This window comes from Bicyclus anynana, chromosome 8 (genome assembly GCF_947172395.1).
Source record: "Bicyclus anynana chromosome 8, ilBicAnyn1.1, whole genome shotgun sequence".
NCBI lineage: Eukaryota > Metazoa > Arthropoda > Insecta > Lepidoptera > Nymphalidae > Bicyclus > Bicyclus anynana.
The window spans coordinates 3,500,898-3,525,960 of record NC_069090.1 but is presented as its reverse complement, the minus strand read 5'-3'; the positions used below and the strand labels follow the sequence as shown (position 1 = coordinate 3,525,960).

The 25,063-nt window shown below is 36.1% G+C and overlaps 2 protein-coding genes across 7 annotated transcripts; both read left to right on the top strand.

The window, feature by feature from the left end:
* Nucleotides 1–1,572: 1,572 nt before the first annotated feature.
* On the top strand, nt 1,573–13,927 carry LOC112052019 (transcriptional repressor protein YY1). Of its 6 annotated transcripts, none has more exons than XM_024090900.2 (12): nt 1,573–2,028; nt 3,334–3,451; nt 4,453–4,552; nt 5,598–5,703; nt 6,404–6,471; nt 6,714–6,845; nt 7,599–7,685; nt 8,733–8,849; nt 9,728–9,829; nt 10,684–10,804; nt 11,537–11,656; nt 12,721–13,927. In XM_024090900.2, the coding sequence occupies exons 2-12, from the start codon at nt 3,362–3,364 to the stop codon at nt 12,848–12,850; spliced, it is 1,173 nt and encodes a 390-aa protein (XP_023946668.2). In that variant the 5' UTR covers nt 1,573–2,028; nt 3,334–3,361; the 3' UTR covers nt 12,851–13,927. The 6 variants fall into 6 exon arrangements, with proteins under 6 accessions (XP_023946668.2, XP_023946669.2, XP_023946664.2 ...); XM_024090901.2 differs by having other exon boundaries at nt 1,574–2,028; nt 8,748–8,849; XM_024090896.2 differs by having other exon boundaries at nt 1,581–2,028; nt 5,583–5,703.
* Nucleotides 13,928–19,688: 5,761 nt separating this feature from the next.
* LOC112052028 (coatomer subunit gamma) lies at nt 19,689–24,155 on the top strand. Its single transcript, XM_024090915.2, has 2 exons — nt 19,689–20,314; nt 21,749–24,155. Exons 1-2 carry the CDS (start codon nt 19,769–19,771, stop codon nt 23,798–23,800), a joined length of 2,598 nt encoding a protein of 865 aa, XP_023946683.2. The 5' UTR covers nt 19,689–19,768; the 3' UTR covers nt 23,801–24,155.
* The last annotated feature ends 908 nt before the right edge of the window (nt 24,156–25,063 follow it).

Here is a 25,063-nt window from a genome sequence, read left to right as displayed (position 1 = left end):
AACCCTACCCTACCGAACCCCTACATCTACCCTACCCCTACCCTACCCTACCCCTACCCTACCCTACCCCTACCCCCACCCTACTCCTACCCTACCCCTATCCCATCCGTACCCCTTTCTCACGCCTATCCTATCCCTACCCTACCACTTCCCTATCCTACTCGTACCCTACCCTACCCTGTAACTTCTCTTAAAGAGGTAAAGTTCGTGTGGTTGTAGGAGGTAATCTCTGGATCTACTGGACCGATTTGGAAAATTGTTTTACTAATAGAAAGCTACGTTAATTGCGAGTGTCATAGGCTATGTTTGATCCCCATATTCACACGGGAACGGGAACTACGTAAATGAAAGCGCCGGGCGTCATATAGCGGAATTTCTGCGTCTTTTAGAAATTTTGTATTATCTCCGAAACTATTTAAGTAATTAACATACTGTAAAGGGCAAATCTTATCTCCATAATATCCTTGTGATTGTTAAATAATTTATTTTGATAAGGATTTAAGTTAAGTAGCATAAATAATGACGCAAACCTAAGTATATAAAATTTATAATTTTTAAAACACAAAAGGTACTATATCTGCTAATATATAGAAGATAGATATATGGTGTCGCGGACTTTTTTGTAGAACTTTTAAAGATACATAAAGTCTCCATACATTAATTTTAATTTTACACAATAGTTAAGGCAGCGCATGCGAATAAGTCTGCTTAAGAGGATTTTCAGTCCGACCTGTATGACAAAAACTGTGATAACTCGGCTAATATATATGATACCAATATAAAATATAGCCTATAGCACTCCCCAATAATATAGCATTCTACTGGTGAAAGAATTTTTGAAATCGGACCAGTAGTTCCGAAGATTACCCCATTTAAAAAATGTGACAAACTTACAAACTTACAAACTTTACCTCTTTATAATATTAGTATAGATTCAACATACAAAACGACCTACCAGCCAGCATCTACGGAGCAACAAACAGAAGCGCTTCCAGAGTTCCACCACCGTAAAAGGTTGGATCAACACAAAAATTAAACAACATAATTATGTGATGTGATATGTAATATGCCAAGTGGTGTCACGAATGCATTATCAACTTATGGATAAGCTACTAACTAAATATTAATGTGGCTTTAATACAAGACAGTTAAGTGTGTAAGTATGTTTGGCCACATTAGGCCACATTACATTTTTTTAGTTGGACTAGATATAATCAAACTTAGGGAATAGTGCAAGTACTATCGAAATCGGGTAGTTTTTAAGATAATATTTTAAAGTTAAGCCGTGTATTTCAACCAGTAGGAAAACTTATTATATACGTTTCTAAACTCATTTAAATTGAGTAGAGTCGAAAATTGGAACTTCCAATTAAAGAGGCTATTGAGTCAGAGAAACAATATCTTTATATACAGAACACTTTAACAATTACTATTTCATATTGCTTTTTTATGCGGCTTATATTTTTGCCGAATTATCTTATAATCAGTAAAATGTATATACTATAGCTAGCAACACAGTCTGCTTTTACCCCGACTGTAAGTTTTAATTTTTTAAAAATGGCGATATACCTTTGGATAAGCAGACATTTATTTAGAACATAAAATTTTGCTTCAAGAAATAAACTAAGTTTGAAATTAATAATTTGAGATATTAAGTTTTCTTGGGATATCCGAAATTATGATTGGCATATCTAATGGCAACATTCTATAATTTTTGTTTGACGTTTCTTGTGTTGCTGCTTTTTAGTTTTTCTTTGACGGAGTTTCGGCAATGGGAGCGGGCGTCCATTTTGCATCGCCATATTGAAATTGGTCGGACATCTTTGGACGCCATGTTTAGTCGGACATATTTTATAAACATTTTCGCGTAAATTTCAAATATTTTTGAACACTAAATAAAAAACTTTTTTTCACTGAAGTGAGTGCCATAGATTGCGGTAAAAATTACAAGGAAAAAAATCGTGCCTACGCAACATTCCATATATGTCTCCAGGGGACTGTGCAGCTTTTGTTATAATCTAAATAAAGGTAAACTATTTCCACCAAAAACAATCGTACTTTTTGACACATTGTAACAAGTGTTTATAAATTTCTATGTATTTACACCGAAAGGTGGGTCCGAGGTACGGTGGAAATGAAGGTCATACAACGGAGGTTGGTCTTGTGAAAGATTGGCGTGGTCGTTTTATATAATTGTTGAAAAAATCGTTCCGTGAACCCGGCCGGTCTCGATGTCAAACAACCGTCCAACTTGATTATAAACACTACAATTTGGCGTTTTATCATTTATCTTACTTAATTTAAGCAGTAGTAGAGCGCGACGCCAGGCTTTGTAAATTAATTAAGCATGTGGGCCGATTCGTAACTTGATATAAACACTTGTTTCAGCCAAACGAGTTCGGAATGTATGACGCCCATACGCGCTTAGCTTATCGACATCCAAAAACATACTGTATAGCTGTTTTCCGTTATTTGCTGCAGTAATCTATAAATAACTGGAATTAACTCGTAATAAAGTTCATTAGCGATAATTTATTGTGAACTGTGAAGTTAATTTAATGTCAACTTCAGTTACTGTAAACAAAAACTGACAGTATTTTTTTTAATTCCCTATGCATGCATACTTGCCATTTGGATTATTTGGAATGCAATAATTATTGTTATCAATCACTTCATCACTTAACATCTGTGATAAACAATACATTAAGTAGTTTTATAATACACGTTAATCTTTAATTATTACTGTATAATTGTACCTATTTTAGTCATGAAAAAGATTAATTAGTTAATTACCTGCCTATGTCAATTTTAACATTCTTAGGGTGAGGAAAAACTTGTAAAGTTAATGAATTTAATTGTATTATTGCATACTGGTTGAGATATCAAATCTTAAATAATATCTTGCAATTTCACTTGTTTATTTCCCATTCGCACTGGAACATAAGGATAAAATATAATCTATGTTACTCCCTGATAATGTAGCTTGTTATTGGTAAAAGAACTTTTTGATTTTTGAATTTTGATTCAATAACAGAAATAAAATTGAGTTTAATTGTTACATACAAAAATACAAATTGCTCTTTATTATATTTTTATATGTAGGTAAAATTGTTATCTTTTTAGTATTCCCTACTTCAGAAGAAATAAAAAGACTTATATCACTTTCTTGTCTGAAGTATAATTTCTGGAAAATTATTGGAATATTTCAGTAGAGCCATTTTTAGGCATTTCTTTGAAATAATGATTTTTGATTATTTTTTAAATGCAACAATTAATTTTTAAGTATAAAAATAGATTATTATGAAAATGTAAATCATCATTTTTATTTTACAGATAGGTCCAGGGATTGAGCGAGGTCAAGATGATGAATCAGGAGATAATGTGCGAGGTGGAGATAGGCTCACATGGCAGTATGGTGGAAATAGATGGAGATGACCAGGTCGGAGTCAAGGTGAGTCATAGGCCTCATTTACACAGTAGGCTAAATTAAAGTTTACTTGAATCTCATATTTTATAAATAGGCTACTGGACCCCCACCAGGACTACATTTTAGGTAGTTATTGAGAGAGGGGAGTATTAGGAGATCTGAGCCAAGTAGAAATTATGAATTTAAAAATCTTTGGTTCCCTTCAAAGACATACTGTGTCAATCATTTTATTGCTGTTAACAGCAGTCTTATTAGCCAATGCTGCTGCACATTTCATGATAAAGATTTGATAATATTTACAGTGCCGCGTAAAGTGACTAGGATATATTTTACATGCTTTGAGAGTGAAAATTTCTTAGAACTTGGCATTTTTAACTCCACTAATTTTTTTGTTCATATCCTTAAAGCTAATTTATTAAGATCTACCCCTTGGTTTACTCGCAACGGTGAAACCCACCTGGAAAAGCCAACTATCTTTGAGGAAATCAAAAACAACTAGAAAGCATAAAGAAAGGCCAACCCGACATCCCAATCGCCTCGTAGTAGCGCCGCGAATCAAGCGCCTGAAGCGAGCTGACGTGCTCGATGAGTAGTTGATGGCAGAGCTCTGGCTCTCCTGTCAGAAACCGTCCCTAAGTCACAGAACTCACCTGCTTATAGTCTAATGACTGATCGCAGATATCAAGAAAAGAAAAAAAAAATTAAGATCTACATAAATATATCATCACTAGATAACGCCGCGTGGTTTCATCAGCGTGGTTTCATCAGCGTGGTTCCCGTTCCCGTAAGAATACGAGGATAATATATAGCCTATAGCCTTCCTCAATAAATGGGCTCAATATATTTCGAATCGGACCAGTAGTTCTTTAGACTATTGCATTCAAGCAAACAAACAAACTCTTGAGCTTAGTAATATATGTAATAGATTTTCAGCCTATTTAAATGGTCCAATACATGGCCAGGCCTCCCTTCTAATAGGGGATACAAATATATGTCATAATATTTATAATAGTGCCTTGTTTCAGTATGAAGAAATAGAGACAGTGCAGTATGAAGAGTACATAACTGACGATCAGTATGAGGAAGTTGAGGAACAAGTCATTGGTATGCAGCATTTGGAGGAAGGTAATGAAGTTTCTGTCATTCATCATCATCATCATATCAGCCGATGGACGTCCACTGCCGGACATAGGCCTTTTGTAGGGACTTCTAAACATCACAATACTGAGAAACCTGCATCTAGTGAATCCATGCAACTTGCTTGATGTCGTCAGTCTGGTGGGGGGTCAGCCAACACTGCGCTTACTAGTGCGGGGTCGCCATTCCAGCACTTTGGGACCCTAACGTCCATCGGCTCTTCGAACTAGGTGCCCCGCCCATTGCTACTTCAGCTTTGCAACTCGTTGAGCTATGTCGGTGACTTTGGTTCTTCTGTGGATCTCCTCATTTCTGATTCGATCACGCAGAGATACTCCTAACATAGCTTGTTCCATTGACTGCTGTGTGACTCTGAGCCTTCTTATGAGGCCCATAGTTAGCGACCAAGTCTCAGAACTCTTAATTTCTCTCATAAAACAAACACATACATTCCATGGGGTCTATAGTATGATGTGCTGCTTTGCACCCATCAATTTAGGGTTAAAATTATACAATTTAGGATTAAAATTATAACCATCATTTGTGCCCATACAAACCGAAACTAATTATTTAACTAGAACTACGGTCAACTCGCTCAACGGTAAGAGCAGTCAGACTCATCACAGAGGGGTGGTGGTTCAATCCCCGCCTCGTTGGTCTATTGTCGTACCCACTCTCTCTCTCTCAATACTCAATACAGTCTTTCTCGACTAGTTGGAGGGGAATGGGAATATTGGTCATATTTATAAGATATGGCAAATATACTTTAAAAAAACAACTAGTACATGTCCCACGTGTTCACCTGAGTAGTTCTCGTTCCCATGGAAATCCTCATTCCTATGACATACCCTTCTATTTTCAAAAGAATTTTTCAAAATTGGTAACCTTGGATTTTATCCGCTACATACAACCTCACAAACTCTACATCTATAATTTATTTATATCATTAGTCTATATAAGTACAAAATACTCATACATCATTTTTATTAAACATGCCAATCGTCGGCGCTGCTGACAGACTTTAAAATTGCAGTGGGCAGTGAGGAGGTCATCCTGCCCGGCATGCCCGGGGACGAGACCATCATGCACCAGGAGAACCCCTACGATCCTGTTTACCACACTCCACCTTCCACAAGCAGGTATGATAATTGTCTAAAATAATAACAACTTTTAGGTAAACAACATAGAGAGATGTAATAACCCAGTGGATATGACTTCTGAATTCGATTCAGAAGGAGTAGGTTAGAATCTGGTCCTCTGGGGCGTGAATTTCCAATTTTTCATATGCGGGGTCCATTGCATGGCAGAGAGAAAAACTCAGAGCAAAGTCCAGGACTTGTGACAAATGGATGTAGGGTTAAGGAAATCCTTGACAATCGATTAACACTCCCCTTCTCTACTTGTTGCTCTCTGCCTAGCCAAATTTGGCAAGATCCTATTAGAGCAGCTTTGGATATTCGTTCTAATATAGGACTTGCTGCAGTTCTAGAGAGGTCAAGCCCTTTAAGCAAGCTATTCTTTATGTATCTTAAAATTGTCATGATGTCTTCATGCATCTTGAGCAGATTGTGGAGCATTTATTATTATTAATTATAATCAATATAATATTATATTTACTCACTGATGATGTATCTTACTATTCACTATAAACAAACAAAAATCTTTCATCTGTAAAATATTGACTTCTATAAATGGAAAAGTTGATGCGGAGGAGTCCATATGATCTGTCTGATATGATATTAACAATCTTACGGAATTAATTTCACTGGTTTTCAGTTTTCAATGTGATTGTGTCTGGCCATGTGATGAATGTTTTCCTTTAACTCTCCTTTGTTCTAGAAGAGGTCGCGGCAGACCCCGCATGGCGGTCGGTCACACAAACAACATCCAACACCTTATGCCTATAGGTATGTTGATAAAACATTTTAACTCATATTCATATCTGCATGAGTTCATACACAGGCGGATAGACAACTGTATCAGTGTGTAGAGGGTCCGTTTTTCCTTATGGAAACCGCCGATTACATAATAGTACAAGTGAATATCTAAAAATTTTATATATTAAGCCTAAGACCAGAAAGACCAGTGCGATTTTACTAAGATTAAGATTTCTAGGATATCCCATAAATAGGATGGCAATGTCTTTCAGGCGAAGTCCCCATGGGTCTGATGGAAGGCAATACGGGCCGCGCGGCGCGCCGCTGGGAGCAGAAGCAGGTCCAGATCAAGACGATGGAGGGAGAGTTCTCTGTCACCATGTGGGCCTCGGGGGAAGATGATGGTAAGACTGAATTAATTTAATTAATTAAATTAATTTAATTAAATTTTAATTTTCAGATAGCATGGGTGAGGTGACAGTTTGTTTCACTCTTGAAAGTTTGCCACCATTCACGATAATAGTACATATTATAAACGCCATTAGGCAACTGTCACCGTACCATGCTATCTGAAAAACATTTTAACTCTTACGCAGTAGCCACACAATAGGGTAGTCGACTCATATACATTACAACACTTATAACTCGAGATCTGCTGGGCCGATTTGGCTCAAAATTGGTGAAGAGGTAGCTGAGAACCAGAAGATGCACATAGGATACTTAGGGTAGGGGTAGGGTTGAGTAGGGGTATGGTAGGGTAGGTGATGGGTGGGAGTATGGTAGGGTAGGGGTAAGGTGGAAGTAGAATAGCATAGGGGTAGGGAATGAGTCAAAGCGAAGCTTGATCCGGTCCGCTAGTATATATGTATAAAAGAAAGTTGTTACACTATTTATAACTCAAGAACGACTAGATCGATTTGGTTGAAACTTGGTGGATAGCTTAGAAACAGGAGAGGGACATAGGATACTTAGGGTAGGGGTAGGAAGTCGCGGGCATTCCCTAGTTTAATATAAACAATATTAATTTCGTGTAGTACATGGAATATGGGTCCGAAATATATCGATATTAATTAATTAAAGTTCTAGAAGAAGGTAGTAGTAGTAGTAGTAGTAGAAAGTAGTTAGTCACAGTCTAATGAACAATTATTGACTTCCAGATGACAGGTCAAATCCAGAACCAGATCCCGACTATACAGAGTATATGACGGGAAAGAAAAGTGTAATGGGAAATGAATCTATGCCAGGTAAATATTATTATGTTATTTTAGTTTCTAGCCAATGTTACTTTAGAGGTTGAATGTGGTCTCACCTGATGCTTGGAAGAAAACTTTAGCTTCCTCAGCTCCATCGTTAAAGGGTCAGACGACACTGTAATCTTTGGTCAGACGGCCTAGTGGCAGCTTGATACTGATACTATCGCGTTAACGTAAACGCGAATTTATAAGGAATTGAAACAGCGCCATCTAGTGGCACTACTGCACAACTGTTTCAATAATTCGTCAACGCGATAGTAACAGTATGAAAATATTGAAAACTCCCAATAAGCACTCAGATATTCATGAAGTCTGGGTTGGGTTATTATTGTACCCACTCCTTCCAAAAGATTTTTTAACTTCAGTTTATTACATGAAACTTATAATATATATGAAAGTTCATAGCTCATTAAAGCCACCCAACCTGCACGCCCTCACTTCGTTTAGTTATATAGTATAGTATATTTTATGAAAGTAAACTTACTATATACGACGTGTATGTTTTTTTTCATGTTTGTTACCTCATAACTTCGTCATTTATTAACCAGATTTGAAAATGTTTTTTTTTTGTCAGAAAGTGAGTACTTTCAGATTGGTCCCATTTTGTTTTCACGAAAATGCTTTGGTGTCGAACTCAAAATAACTGAAATAAGTAAACGAAATTGCCGATATGTGGCGTTTACGTTCACCATGACGCACTAAAAACAGAAAAAAAAAAATCTTTTTAACAAAAAAAGCTAAACCGATATCAAACATTCATTACTCTAAATAGCCTGTTTGGCATAGCCACTGCCTTCAAAAAGATCAATAGAATATTTTTCACTTTTTAGATGCATCTGTGAAGTTGGTTTAATTTTTGCCAATGAACAGGTGCCAGAGTTATGATTAGTGATGACCTTAATTCTCAAAAAGATAATTTTTAGCTGATATAGATTTTTGGTTATTGTTTATTTAGTTGATAGCCTATAAGGTGCTTTGTGCACCTTATTGGTTTTGTGTTCTGCCAGCTTAGCACATTTCTCATTAGGCCAATAATAGTCAATTGTGTTCCAGGCTTAGACTTGTCCGACCCAAAGCAGTTAGCAGAATTCGCACGACCCGGCCACAAGATTAGACTAAAGAAACCATCCCCAGAATCCTCTGATAGAACAATAGGTAATATATAGGTATTTTTTATAATAAAGAGATTTGCTTATAATGTAATATTATAATGATACAGAATTCAACTATTTAAGCTAATTGTTGGTCACTTATCTTGACTACTTGGCAAATAGTTCCAAAAACCGACAGACATTGGGTTTCTAGGTGCTAGAATGGCGACATGGCACGACGCATGGCATGGCAGTGGTACGCGCGGTGGATTTACAAGACGGCGGTCTTGGGTTCGATCCCCGGCTGGGCCGATTGAAGTTTTCTTAATTGGCCCAGGTCTGGCTGGTGGGTGGCTTCGGCCGTGGCTAATTAGCACCCTACCAGCAGAGAAGTACCACCTATACTACAGCCGTTCTTAATGAGTACTGTTTACCAACAAAGAAATTCAAAATGTAAATAACTTGTTCATAAAATAATGAAAATAAATTTGCTTTAAACAAAGCAAAGAACGCTAAAGCTTAGAACAATTAGATATGGTTTATAAAATATATATATAACATTTTATAAAAAAAACCATACATAATTTAAAATAAGTAAGTTATAAAATGACATGCATTTTCTACCTTCATTTCTAATTTATTTGTTGGTAAACAGTATTCCTCAAGAAAGGCTGTAGTATAGTAATTTAGCGTTCCGGTACGATGTCCTTTAGAAACCAAAATGGGTTTGGATTTTTATCCCACGCCTTGCAGTTGCAAGGGCTAACTTGTAAAGAGTATTGTACGAGGTAGAATGATGACAGATGCTGGACCATACAAAAGTCCAATGTCTTGCAGTGGACATCCATCAACTGATGTGATGTTGATACTGTGATATAGATATATAAAACCAACTTAAAATCTTGTGTATTTTGATAAATTTCAATGAAACTTTATTTCCAGCATGTCCCCACAAAGGCTGTACGAAAATGTTTCGAGATAACTCTGCGATGAGGAAACACCTACACACGCACGGCCCAAGAGTGCATGTGTGTGCAGAATGTGGTATGTTTCAGAGCAATATGTATTACGCCTCAGACCAATTACCATAGGACCTGCCTCACTAGATGTTACTCCTCTGTCAAAAGCATATGATCACGATCTAACATGCATAAACAAACTGTGTTTATAGAATGAGCAATATGGGTTTATGCCTCAGAGTAATTACCATAGGACCTGTCTAAAGTATATGGTCACAATCTAACATGCTTATACAAACTGCGTCTATAGAATTGATGTTTCACTGTGTTGAAATTACATGTGTTTATTATGATTTAAATTTATAGTTTTTTGTAGTGTAAGGACAAATTATATATTGGTGTTAAATATTTTCGATGTGTGAGTTTACCTTGTCCCCCTCAAAGAACAAAGAAAGAAAGGCAATTTTGTTGGTGAATTTGAGTGTGATACATGTCCATTCAATTGGTCTGAGGTTTATGCCATAGGATAGCATAGCTTAGTAAGTTTTTCTCATATCTTTTGAATATGACAAGATAAAACTATAACATATTAGCTGACTTTAAAAAAAAGGAGGAGGTTCTCAAGTCGACTCGTATGTTTTTTTTTTTACTTTTTTCTTTTTAACAATGTTGATTTAAAATCTAAAAATGAGAAAAATTTCTATTCTGATTCCGACTTTTGTTTGCTCTAACAACCTGTGGTCAGGACTCCAGAGTGAGGAACCTTCTCACAATGTGAGCCATTGCAAGAACTACTACATATTAAGTCTGATGCAACAGCCTAGCGAAAGTTTCTCTAGAGAAAGCTTCCTTAACTTATCTCTGTTACACATACCTTTAGAAGAGTATTATCTAATTTTCTTGCATGTATGTTAAGGAATATAATTATTCTGTTTTCAGGAAAAGCATTTGTAGAAAGTTCAAAGTTAAAACGACACCAGCTAGTTCACACAGGAGAGAAACCATTCCAGTGTACGTTTGAGGGTTGCGGCAAGAGGTTTTCATTGGACTTTAATCTCAGGTAAACATGTGTTTTTGTAGTAAAATTTTTTTTTTTTTTTATTATTATTTACAAGTTAGCCCTTGACTGCAATCTCACCTGATGGTAAGTGATGATGCAATCTAAGATGGAAGCGGGCTAACTTGTTAGGAGGAGGATGAAAATCCACACTCCTTTCGGTTTCTACACGACATCGTACTGGAACGCTTAATCGACTTTTTCATTTACATTAAATTTTTTTTTTTACTGGTTATTATTGACGGGACAAAATAAAATATAGCTTATCATACTTCCATATTTCAGTTTTAAACACTGTTTACAAAAGAGCCGTAAAACTACCTTTTTGTGTAGTTGATTGACGTTGACGATGGTGACGGTGACGGTGACGATGACGATGACGATGATGATGACGACTTTTTATTGTCTCATGTTAAGTCGTGGAAGCATCTTAAGCTTCCTGATGTACTGAGATGAATAAATGTCATAATGTCATTCTGACGACCTCCGTGGCGCAGTGGTATGCGCGGTGAACTAGTTACCACCCTACCGGCAAAGACGTACCGCCAAGCGATTCCGGTACGATGCCGTGTAGAAACCGAAAGTTGTGTGGATTTTCATCCTCCTCCTAATAAGTTAGCCCGATTCCATCTTAGACTGCATCATCACTTACCATCAGGTGAGATTGTAGTCAAGGGCTAACTTGTAAAGAATAAAAAAAAAAATGGATTAACATAATGTTTTTTTTTCTTTCAGAACACACGTCAGGATACACACGGGCGACCGGCCGTATGTGTGTCCGTTTGACGGCTGCAACAAGAAGTTCGCGCAGAGCACTAACCTCAAGTCGCACATACTCACGCACGCTAAGGCTAAGTGAGTATCTTATCTGTACACACGTCAGAATACGCATCCGACACGACTACGGTTCTATATTTTTTTTCATAGCATACTTCTGCATTTTGAGCTCTTTTATTTGATACCCATATTGAGAAAAAACATTTGTAGCGGCGGCCATCTTTGACTTACATACTGAATATATTAGATTGTTTTGTCAACAGGAAGTAGGTAAAATTTCAATAGGCTCCTTGCCTCTTTTGTAAACAGTGTTTAAACTGAATTATGGAAGTATTATAAGCTATATTTTATTTTGTCCCGTCAATAATAACCAGTAAAAAATTTAATACAAATTAAAAAATATCTACGTAAAAATTTTGCCGCCCAACATATTAGCAAGTGACGTCATTCATAGAGATAACAGCATGATTGGCGTTTGCAGTGATATGATTATATCACGTCACCGCAAGCACCAATCACAAACCGATGCCTTGTAGCGAAAAAAATATTACTAGATTATTTTGACAAATAAAAATGTGATTTTAGAGTTTTTAGGCATTTAAACTGCCTCTGTGCAAAAAATCTTCTTAGTTTTGTACAGCAGGCGAGTAGCCTATTACAGACAGAGCAAGTTAAATAAAACTGTTTATTTATATTCTTTGACAAGTTAGCCTTTGCCTGCAATCTTACCTGATGTTAAGTGCTGTTTCCAGCAGCACTTAACATCACGTGAGGTTGCATTGCTTGCATCATGCAACATGCTTCCATCCGGATTGCAGGACTACGGTTTGTACAGGACTCTTTTACTGGAATGCTAAATCACTTGTCAGTGGGTCTTTGCCGGTAGAGTGGTAACAAGCCAGGGCTGGTGCCTACAACAGAATAAAGCTAGACTTTTTTTTATACTTTCCAAGTTAGCCCTTGACTACAATCTCATCTGATGGTAAGTGATGATGCAGTCTAAGATGGAAGCAGGCTAACTTGTTAGGAGGAGGATGAAAATCCACACCCCTTTCGGTTTCTACACGACATCGTACCTTGGCGGTACGTCTTTGTCGGTAGGGTGGTAACTAGCCAATTAATAGGATTTATTATTTTCACAGATCAAGAAACTCCCTATCGCGCAATGTTGGTGCTAATTACGAGTCTGCGAGAACTACCCCACAGTATGTACAACTGGAAGTGTCTCCGGACGACTCCAATCCACAACTAATTTTCTACACCCACGAGTGAAACATGCTTGCGTGCATGCGCATATGTGAACAAGAACAGACTTTGTGTTAAGTGAACAAAAGTGAAAGTGACACAGTGAAGTGAAGTGAATGAGTCTGAAAGTGACAATGCAGTGACACTTTTATAACTGGCATAAGCTGTATGTATGTATAAGTATCAGGGACAATTTCTCATGTCTCTGACACTTATTCATAGCTTGTCATTTCTCACATATCCCAATTCCCATGAAAAACTCTAAAGCATTATAGATAACTTTATAGATTATTAATATTTAATGAACACAAACAATGAATAAATGAATGAATTTTTTTTTTTAAACAATGTATGATCAGTACAAATATCTCCCAAAACTCTTCTCAATTTAACTTTATGATTTATGTATCATCAGATAGTGACATGTGTTAAATAAAATTGTAATGTGTATATTTATACACATTACAATTTTATTTAGTGTAAACATGAGGCATCAAATTAAATTAACACGTTCGCTGCATATTTTTCTGTACTTTCCTCTGGTGCAAAATGAGGTTTTTTGACCTCATACTAGAACTTTATGTGGTCCGGTACGAGGTTCTTCGACCTAACTTTTGAATACGCTAGACGTACGAGGTCAATTGACCTAGTACTGCAGCAAATGTGTTAAATGGACCTTTATGGACTAATCTATTCAGAATTTGGTTTTGTGTGCAGTGATCATAACAGTCCAAGTTTGTATGAGTAATATTTTCTTCAGTTTTATGATCGGTGTCCACTTATCTGCATCATTTGCACCGGCCGCATGGCATCAAACATGTGTTATGTACGATGTGGATCAGTGGATGAACTTGTGTGACTTTGTATACAAAAAATACTAAAATATGTTTGATACGATGCACACAATGCGGATCTGTGGACGCCTACCATAACACAACAGCCTTCTAGTTATCAAAGCGTTAGCGATCATAAAAAAAGAATCGACGTGCCACTTGGCTATGGAGTCTGCACACTCAGTGTCAGCTATCTGTCTGTATCTACTGTCAAATGCTTGTCTGTACATCCATAATTTGTCTACTTCGAAAGAAGACAAATGCCTTCAAATTGGTTTGGGGTTTGCAAAACTATTTTGAATAGTTATTATAAATATTTTAAAAACATTCTATGAAAAAAATGTTTTACTGGTGAACAATTTTCAATACACTGCCCAAATCTGTGTCACCACAGATTTGCATAGACAACTTGTCAAACATGGCTGTTTTAAATAAAAAACTAAAAATCAATTGAATTTAAAAAAAACAATTATTAAAAAGCATGTAGAGTGACTCATATGTGATTAAAAAGTGAGTAATACATGTACAGATGTTTATATATCAGTTTTGATAATGTGTAGATAGTGTTAGCTAGAAACTTAATTGTTATGGACAATATTAATTTTTTGTACAACCAAGAGTTTCACCAGCTGGTAAGTGTTGGATGGTCTAATCACACTATACTTTGTTATTTAGTTTCGTCACTTTGTTACTTTATGTCAAACTAACCTGTTTAAATTTCGCTGTGACTTACGTGCACTATGTACTATCTACTATACCTCCACCCTATCCTTACCCTTACCTTACCCTCCCTTACCCTAACCCTATCCTACCTTACCCTACCCTATAAAAAGTATCCTATGTCTGTCTCCTCTACTCTACCCCCACCCCGCCCTTACCCTTACCTACCCTACCCTTACCCTAACCCTATCCTACCCTACCCTACTCTACCCTATAAAAAGTATCCTAATTCCGTCTCCTGCTTCTGAATTACCTCCACCTATTTTCAACCAAATCAGTCCAGCCGTTCTGGAGTTATAAATAGTGTAACTAAGCAACTTTCTTTTATATAATAAATAGATGAGAAAGACTAAAATTGTGTACAGCCAACTGACACTTAATTGAAGGTGAAACCGGCCTTATGGTTATCAGTGAATATGTGATTGATAAAAAAAGGGAACATACAGAAAACTGGATTGATGTCATTAAGCATTGCGATAATCGAAAATCAATATTATTAAATGTATTATGAAATTTTGTTGCATCCTTTTCAAGCTATTTCCAGTTTCTGCTTGTCATCAACCCATATTTGGCTCACTGCTGAGCTCGAGTCTCCTCTCAGAATGAGAGGTGTTAGGCGAATAGTCCACCACGCTGGCCCAATGCAGATTGGCAGACTACAGTTTCTGCTTAATATTGTCAAATTCATCACATTTAGCAATTCATACAACCAAGTCCAAATAATCAATTACTGTATACAAATTTTATGTAAAACTATATGTGTTGCTAAAAAATGTAGAATCAACATATCGGTTTTGAATTTTACTGGAAGTCATTGCATATTATTTCAAAATTAAAGTACTTTTTACATATTTGTATACAGAGTTGAAAGAATAATATTGATTACTTTGTTGCTCATTAAAAGTAAATTGATTTTTTTGCTCGCCACAAAAACAGATAGTAGCACCCAGATCCAATTGAAAATCCTCTATGTATGGTTCACTCGAGAAACTGAAATATCCATATGCAATGTTGTTCGGAACAACATTGCATATGGATATTTTGAACATTGTAGTGTCTAAATGTCCTAAATATTTCCTGTAGGGTCTGGGGTGCTATTGCTTGAATAAGTGAGTATTTTGCAGAGAATTGTAAAAGAAATCAAATTATTTCTCTATTCTGAAAACAATATTTTGAACATGTTATGTTTTTGCACATATCATTTTAATATGCTTATATTTTAATATGGTTTGCTGTTTATAAAATAATAAATAAAATAAGAATGAAATTAAAAAAAAATGTTTGATATCTGTGTTATTCATGGGAATATAAAATGTTATCAAATCACAACACAAATGTTTGCCAAACTAACCCTTAACATGGAAGAACGTATTACTTTGTTATTTTTCCACAATCGCATAATAATTTTACGAATAAAAATACGCTTTTTTATATTATAATAAAATATGAATAACAATATTATGTGAGAGTAGTATATTTTTTTTTGTTTTCTTTTATAAAATTGACGATTAATTTAACAAAATATACTTATCGAATGTATTAGCATTATTCTTGCATAGTATTATTATTTAGAGTTGCTGAAATCATTGTATCAATTGTTATGTAATCCATTAAATTAATGTGATTTTTATTGTACAGTGATTGTCAGCAAAACATTGTACATTGTGTATAGATATGCCAAAAAAATAACAGATTTCTGTAATATAGATTAAAATTATAGATAAATATTTTTTAAAATCGAAGTGAGAAATGTTTTGTATAAGAAAGGTTTATATGATGATGATTTATAGTAATATTGGCATGATTTTTTATTTTATTTCACTCATAGTTCATCGTGTTTATTTATAAAGATATGAAATAAATTAAACAAACACTTTTATTACAGCTGTCTTTAGGTCTTGTTTCATGAAATCACTTGCATTTTTTTTTTTATTATTACAAAATTCTTCAAAAATCTAAATCTTTAAAACTGTGTGGGTTCATTTCAATTGCATTATATTAGTAAAAGAAAAACATCAAATGAATTTCCACTTGCATTTGAAACGAATATGATGAACTATAATACAATTTATTTATATGCAATATACAGTAATATTCCAAAACAAATTGCATATTAAATTATTTTATTTATTTATTGATTGCATCCGATCCAACAAAATGCTGGACAGGAATGGATGGTATTGTCTTACTTTGTTCAAGGATTTATTTATGCTTACTACAAGTTGTTGAACAAATTACTGATTTTTTTCACCTATAAACTGCGATCCGCTTTACAAGATTGACTAAGGGTCCGGTATGGGTTTGAAACTAATTGGGCATACTCCGACTTTATATCTCCTGAGTTTTAGCCGCGTTTCATAATCAATTAATTAGCAGATATCTGTTAATAATTATTGAAGTAATTTCAGAACTTGAATACTACTGGAATAAGATGAATAGTCTTTCTTTAGAATGAAATCAATAAGGGGGCGTTCATAAATTACGTGAGTGTTTTTTCGAAATTTCTGACCCCCCCCCCTTGTTGAGATGTCGTGAGATTTTTTTCAACCCCCTCCCCCCATCCCCCAATCTCACGTGAGATTTTTCAAAATGTGGGTTTCTTACGTAAATGTGTTAGATTAATATTGTAAAAAGAAAAGAAAATTTGCTTCGTGTTTTTATTTACGACTAGTTAAGACTAGTAATCAATATTGCTGAGAGTTTAATTATAAGTATAATAAAAATTTAACAATAGAATACTTAAATCGTAAGTACTGTGGTTTAAAAAAGAATATCTATTCTAATTCTGTCCATGGAGAATCATGCGTGGTCTCAAGAGAGACTAATAAAATAAATAATAAAATAATTGGAACCAACATGTCCATATGATTTTCAGTAAAATCATCTGCTCCTTCAACTTCGTTCTGATCTACCCACTCTAAGCCGTTGGCACTTGCGCACAGTAACTCATTAGCTTGATCTTATCTTGATGATGATAATGATCTTAATCGTATTACGATTACGCTTAAGATTAAATCTTAAGCATGTACAATCTGGATTAAATTGACCAAAATAGTATAATTTTTTTGGTTTCATTCAGAAAAAAAATTACGTGATATTTGCCGAGACCCCCCCTCCCTCCAACGTAAGATTAGATGAGATTTGACTCGACCCCCTCCCCCCTAAAACATCTCACGTAATTTATGAACGCCCCCTAACTTAGCTTTCTTAATCAATTGGTGAACTTAGCAATGTGATATCGTGAAAAATCTTTCAATTTGGAACATTACTGTATATTGCATAATAATGCTTGTTTATCTATATGTCTTGCATAATAACATTTGCAATATTGTTATTTATGTCGTAAAAGGAAATTATAATTTATTTATTCATGATTATCAGCCTATTTTAACAAACCACTAAAAAGCTGAGATAGACAAAGATAGCCCAGTGGACATAACCTCTGCCTCCGATTCCGGGAGATGTAGGTTCGAATCCGGTCTGGGGCACGCACCTCCAAATTTTCAGTTGTGTGCATTTTGCATACCAGAAAATTTTCATAATTCTTTGCGTGTGTGAAGTCTGGCAATCCTCATTGCAAATACCATTAAGCAAAACATATAAATAATCCTGTGAGAAATAGTCAGATCCGGTATTTATAAGAGTATGAATAGTTCTTTTTTTGTGTTTTGATGTCTTTCGTTGGGATAAGTTTATAATGACTGATGTACATAGATATGGTAAAATATTATAATGTAAGAAATATTGCTGTTTGAAGAAATGCAAACGTATTTTACTTTTATTTTGTATTTTAATATACAAGTTGAGTTTATAAAATTTCGTTTATAGCAATATTTCTTAAGATTGTACAAAACAATCTGGGAAGCGAAAATAAACTGTAAAAATTTATATAATGAGGAGTTTCATTTATACAACCAAACCAAAACTGATAATGATTATAATCAGACGTCTTTTTTTTTTATTCTTTACAAAGTTAGCACGTGACTACAATCTCACCTGATGGTAAGTGATGATTTAATCTAAGATGGAAGCGGGCTAACTTGTTAGGAGGAGGATGAAAATCCACGCTCCTATCGGTTTCTACACGACATCGTACCGGAACGCTAAATCGCTTGGCGGTACGTCTTTGTCGGTAGGGTGGTAACAAGCCACGGCCGAAGCCTCCCACCAGCTAGACCTGGACCAATTAAGTAAACCTCAATCGGCCCAGCTGGGGATCGAACCCAGGACCTCCGTCATTAAATCCACCGCGCATACCACTGCGCTACGGAGGCCGTCAAAACGTCTACTTAGGAAGAAATACTTTATTATATTCAAAATACAAAAATAAATAAAAAGCATTAAAAATAAATAACAGCCGTTATCAATAACCTACCCAAGATTACGGATAGATAGCTATCCTCGATTATCATTAACAGTCAAACTATCTTTGCATAGTCAATGTTTTCTGTGGCATAGTCAAACTATCTGTCAGTAGGTAGTGCCCGTTCCCGTGTGAGAATACGGGAATAAATAATCAGGAATAATTAATTAATCAACAGTATTATTGGCTTTTTAATAATGTCTATTCAACTTTCCAGAAAAACGGTGTTCTCATCTCAACTATAATTTTATTATATTCGTTTTATTAAAAATTTGATTCATCAAAACCGCTGCAACTCTAAAAAATACAATTCAGAAATGCACCTGTATCGTTTATTGAAACACAATTAATATTGGCAATAGAATAGTGTCGAGTGCGATTTTATTGGGAGCAGGTTGCACGAGCTGATGAGCAACACGAGCCCATTCAAATAGGTACTCTTGTTGAATGGGCTCCTGCTCGTTGATGATGATGATGTGTTTTGAGTTCAGTTCTTTGTTAGGCAGCGTGATCGCCGTCACGCTGCGCGTTGATTTTGTGGTGTATTATTTTTATTGTTTATTGTGGATTTGTAGGCATGGGGAACATGTCCCTTAAACCTAGACTTATGGACACAAGTCCTGGGACTGTTTCTTCTACCACAAAATGATGGTAGAATCACTATTGCTGCTACTCGTCACGATATACTCGTAGAAGACAATTTGTGTTATAGTATTATGTAGTCATACGGATATACGACAATTGAGAAATTTAACAATTTTTTTACATTATTTGAATGTTTGAATTCCACCATTGTAACATAAAAACAAGCAGAAAAGTACTTACTTTAAGAAGTAACTAAATAACTCAATCAATGTCTGTATGGTGTAATATCTTTGCCTTTACCCTATGAGAAAGAATAAAGAAAAAAAAAAGTATCTCAAATGACATTGACAAATGACAACTAAACTAATATGACGTGTAATTGTCATTACGCTGTATTCGTCGGCACCTCATAATTTTTTGATAATTTCAAAGAAGAAGCTCAAAATGAGCTCTTTTAAGCGTGAAAAGAAGGAGGAAGAAGATGGCGGCGGGAGCCCCTACCAGAATTTGGACAAAACGATCGTATTGCAAGAAGCGCGATACTTTAACGAAACGCCTGTGAATCCACGAAAATGTTCTCATATTTTATCAAAAATATTATTTCTGCTCAATCAAGGAGAGAAATTGTCTACACAGGAGGCGACGGATGTGTTTTTTGCCACAACGAAGCTGTTTCAATCTAAGGATGTAATGTTACGTCGTATGGTGTATCTGTGCATCAAGGAATTGAGCAAACTGGCACAAGATGTGATCATAGTAACATCTTCCTTGACTAAAGACATGACAGGCAAGGAGGATTTGTATCGGGCGGCAGCGATACGAGCTTTGTGCAGTATAACCGACAGTACGATGCTGCAAGCCATCGAGAGGTACATGAAGCAAGCGATTGTTGATAAAAACCCAGCGGTGCGATCTGCCGCATTGGTGTCGGCGCTACACTTGTCTACTAGTGTTCCCGATTTGGTGCGACGTTGGGCGAACGAAGCTCAGGTAACAATAATTGTTATATTAATATAAACATAATACCCTAGCAGATGCCAATACCATCTACACCTTCAGAACACACAGGGCTCGTGCCCAGGGTCATTCTCAGGGGGCCCCGAAGGACTGACACATTCATTCTCATAATATTTTTGTCGGGCACATTAGTTTTTTTACAATTCAGTCATCTTATCAGAAGGTATTTACACGTATATATTTATATTACAAGGATATACTATACCATTGATGACTGTGCCTATTCCTGTGCAAAAATCCATATAGAAACTGTTTAGTTAAATGTATACAATAAACCAACATCATTCTAATATCATTAATGACATTACTGTATTTGATTAGCTATAATAATGTTCATTATAATAATGGTCATTTAACTTACTTCAAAACAATTTAGTATTGTTCACTTTTTTACTTTTTAAATGGCCCCAAATTCTTGTGTGCCCAAGGGCCCCAGCCTAGTTTAAGATAGCTGTGGCAGACGCCCTGCACAAAACAATTTTCGAAATCAGTTCGTTAGATCCAGTGATTACACCTACAACCTCCTATAGTTTAGCTCTATAAAATATTAGCAAAGACTTAGATTAATTGATATAGGGATACTAACTCAGCAGGCATATATCTTAAAAAAGACCTATTGTGGACCAATACTGGTCTCAATAGCTCAAAGCTAAGAGGTTTGATCCCCGCCCCATTGGATTATTGTTGTACCCACTCCTAACACATTCTTTCCCCACTAGTTGTAAGGGAATGGGAATGTTGGTCATATTTAAAAAGGTATGGCGAATATTCTTCTTTTTTTAAATAAAAAATAATAAAAACCAGTGGATATAGGTGTATTGCTTTCTGTGCACTTGGACTGTGGTCCCAACTGAACAGAACTGAAATCAGTTCAGGAGTATGTACAATATGCTGAGCTGGGTCCTTGCATTGCAGGACCCTTGGTAATAGGGTCTTGTCTAGTATCTCTAGAATAAATGACGATGTAATAATAAAGATTTATTTAAAACTTTATTTCTTTCTTCCCAATGCAACAAAAGAGTGAGCAATATTATTTTAATAAAATAAATAATATCATCTTCTATTTAACAAAAACATATAAATAGATATACCTATGAATATAAATTATCATAAATTTAATAAATATTATCTATCGGTGAAAACTGCATGAAAATCTGTTAATAAGTCTATTGCAAGATTAAGTTTATTGCAATCAGACACAGACAAATTTTGTACTTTATTTTGTAATATGTATTATGTAAAAATTATTTAATAAATAATATATTTGCGAAAATTGTTTAGTAATTTTAGAAAATAACAAAATCTGCTTGTTCCTATTGAACACCCAAAAATTAATGCCTGCTTTTTCATAGCATTACATGCTTGTTCATATTGGAAAATTATAAGTATTGTTTCTTTTGGTTTCAGGAAGCAGTGAACTCTGACAATGCAATGGTTTCATATCATGCATTGGGTATTTTGGCAAGCACTCGAAGGAACGATAAACTTTCTACTGTCAAGCTTATAACACCTCTGACTAAATATACATTGAAATCCCAATATGCACTCTGCCTTTTGATTCGTATGGTAGCACAGCTAATTGATGATGATGATAGCGAAGCCTCAACACCATACATAAGGTTCATTCAATCTTGTTTGGGTCACAAATCTGAAATGATTCTCTATGAGGCTGCACATGCAATTTTAAATTTGAAGAAGACTCCCCGAGATTTAGCTTCTTCAGCTGTCTCCGTGTTACAGTTGTTCTGTGGGTCCTCTAAAGCCACTCTGAGGTTAGCTGGAGCACGAACTTTGGCTAGACTCACATCTAAACATCCAACTGCAGTTGCAGCTTGTGCTGTTGATTTAGAAAACCTAATTTCAGATCCTAACAGGTCAGTTGCTACTTTGGCTGTAACAACACTTCTAGCAACAGGCGCAGAGAGCTCGGTCGATCGTCTCATGAAGCAAATATCCAGTTTCGTCTCTGAGATTTCTGACGAATTCAAAATTGTTGTTGTCAAAGCCATACGGCGTTTGTGCCAGAAATTCCCTAGGAAGCATCAGTCGTTAGCAGCGTTTTTGGCTGGTATGCTTCGGGATGAAGGCGGTCTGGAATACAAAGCGGCGATTGCTGACGCAATAATAGCACTCGTCGAAGAGAATCCAGACGCCAAGGAAACTGGACTCGCACATCTGTGTGAATTTATTGAGGACTGTGAACACACTGCCTTGGCCGTTCGCATCTTACATTTGCTCGGACGTGAAGGACCAAAGTCTCGGCAGCCTTCTCGGTACATCCGCTTCATTTACAACAGAGTTATTTTAGAGTCAGGCCCAGTGCGTGCCGCAGCGGTGTCAGCGGTAGCACAGTTCGGGGCTCAAAGACCGGAGCTGTTACCGAACATAAGAGTCCTCCTCGCTCGCTGCGAAATGGATGACGAGGACGAGGTCCGCGATCGAGCAATTTACTACAATGCTATTTTGGACACGGCAGACCAAGAACTGATCAACGATTATATTATTGATGTTCCGAAACCGAATCCAGTTCTATTGGAGAAAGCATTGCGGGATCATATGGCTAATCAGTCGCAAGAAGCGTTCGACATTCTGACGGTTCCGACCGAAGAATTGAAAGAGGCGAAAGAGGATGTTGTTGAAATCGAAGTGCGCAATAAGCCTAAGCTGTTGTCCATGGAAGAAATCTACAGTGAACAGTTGGCTAGGGTGCCTGGCATCGATAAGCTCGGGCCGCTCTTCAAGACGAATCCTCCGGTGGAACTAACGGAGCCGGAAACGGAGTATCGCGTTCGTTTGCTGAAGCACGTTTTCGTTCGCCACGCTATACTGCAATTTGAGTGCATCAACACACTGAGCGACCAAGTGCTGGAACAGGTTCACGTGAGACTGGAATGCCCGCCAGAATACGTGGTGAGGTTTATCCTGCCGTGCCCGCAACTCGCATACGACAAACCTGCGAGCGTATTCGTGGTAATCGACTACCCGAGTGCGTATTTAGACAGTCTGGGCACTTTTGGGGCTACTTTGGAGTTCGTTGTGCGCGACTGCGATCCGAATACTGGAATTCCGGATCCTGGAGAAGGTTACGCGGATACGTATCCTTTGGAAGAGTTTTACATGGGCTGTGCTGACCAGATTCGCGCGCGGGCAATGGGAGACGATTGGGAACAAACTTGGGAGAGAGCGGCGAACATTTTAGAGATTTCGGACACTTACGCGCTGCCCGAAACAGATCCAGGCGCGGCTGCGAAATCTGTTTGCGAATATTTGGGTTTGCCGAAAGCTACGATCGTTGGTGATGCTGTGAAGGAAATAAGAGGTGGGGGAGTGTTTCGAGGAGGTGCTCCGTTCCTGGTCAAAGCTCGGATCGCTTCCAGCAACGTCGGTGTCACCATGTTAATAGCCGCTAGGTCGCCACGAGAAGACGTCGCACAGTTGTTATTGGCTGCGGTTGGATAGCTGTGGTTCATTTATAGCATCTATTATTTATGTCGATAACACTTTACACTACTATAATATATTATCTTATTGTTATATGCTACAGTTAAGTTAATGAGCTCATACGAGCCCACGAACTATGCGATATCTCTAACAACTCTTTATGAGTGTTAATTTTAATTTTTATCAACAATTTATAGGCAGGTTCGCTGATTTCTGTGCAAAGGATATGTTGTAAATTATTATAAACGCCAATCTAAAGCAGTTCAAATGTTTGAAATTATTGTAATTTACATTATTCAAAAATCATTCCTTTATAACAGTACTGTGAAATTGAAATTTGTAATTGTAGAAAATAAAGTATTTTATCTATCTGTTTTATATGTTTAAGTTGTAACCTGATCCAATTCTTTTACTATTTTTTTTTTAACTATTTTAAATTTTAGGGTAAGGATGCTATTAATAAGACATAAATGTTTTAATATATCTTTATTTATGATAAAGCTGTCTAAATGAGCAACTACAGGTCTTACAATTATTATAGGAACAAGTGAAAAACTAAACACTAATGGCTATACTAACATTTAAAATTCAATTTTAAGTTATTAAAGGAAAACAAAAATATGCACTTATAAAAAATACACAAATAATAAACAAATGGTCGTATCTGCAATTGCAACAGGCCGAACTGTGCTGGTATACTAGTTTGTACAATGTACAAAAACATAGCAGCCCCTCTGCAATTTTTTTACATTTGTACAATTTGTACATTGTACAGCTAGAGTTTGGCTAATGAAAGTAGAGACTGAAATCTATCGGCAAATTTAAAATTGGAGGGTGTTCCCAAACAATACGGGTTTTCCACTTAGTACAGGGGTTCTTGCTACTTGTTTGTGTAAGACTTAGTTGATGAATAAAGATTTTTAAATTCTTTTCATTTAAATAACTCAAGTTTGATAGTTGCATTTTTTTTCAATATGTAATAATGTTTTCACACATTTGACATTTTTTTTAATTTGCTGGGCGATTTCATTAGCCAATCTCTATATGCCACGTGTTCAGAGAACTATTTGGCGAGAACCTAACAAAATAATAAAATTAACCCACATGTAACTAAATAAACAATAATTTAGTCTATAGATCAAAAATTAAGTCTGTTAATTATTATTAACCGGACTTCCAAATAGGAGAAAGTCTAGAATTGTATATAGGTACATTGTACCTACCCTCAATTTTACGATATTATCACATCATGATGCTTATTTTTCGGTTTTTGTTTTTTTT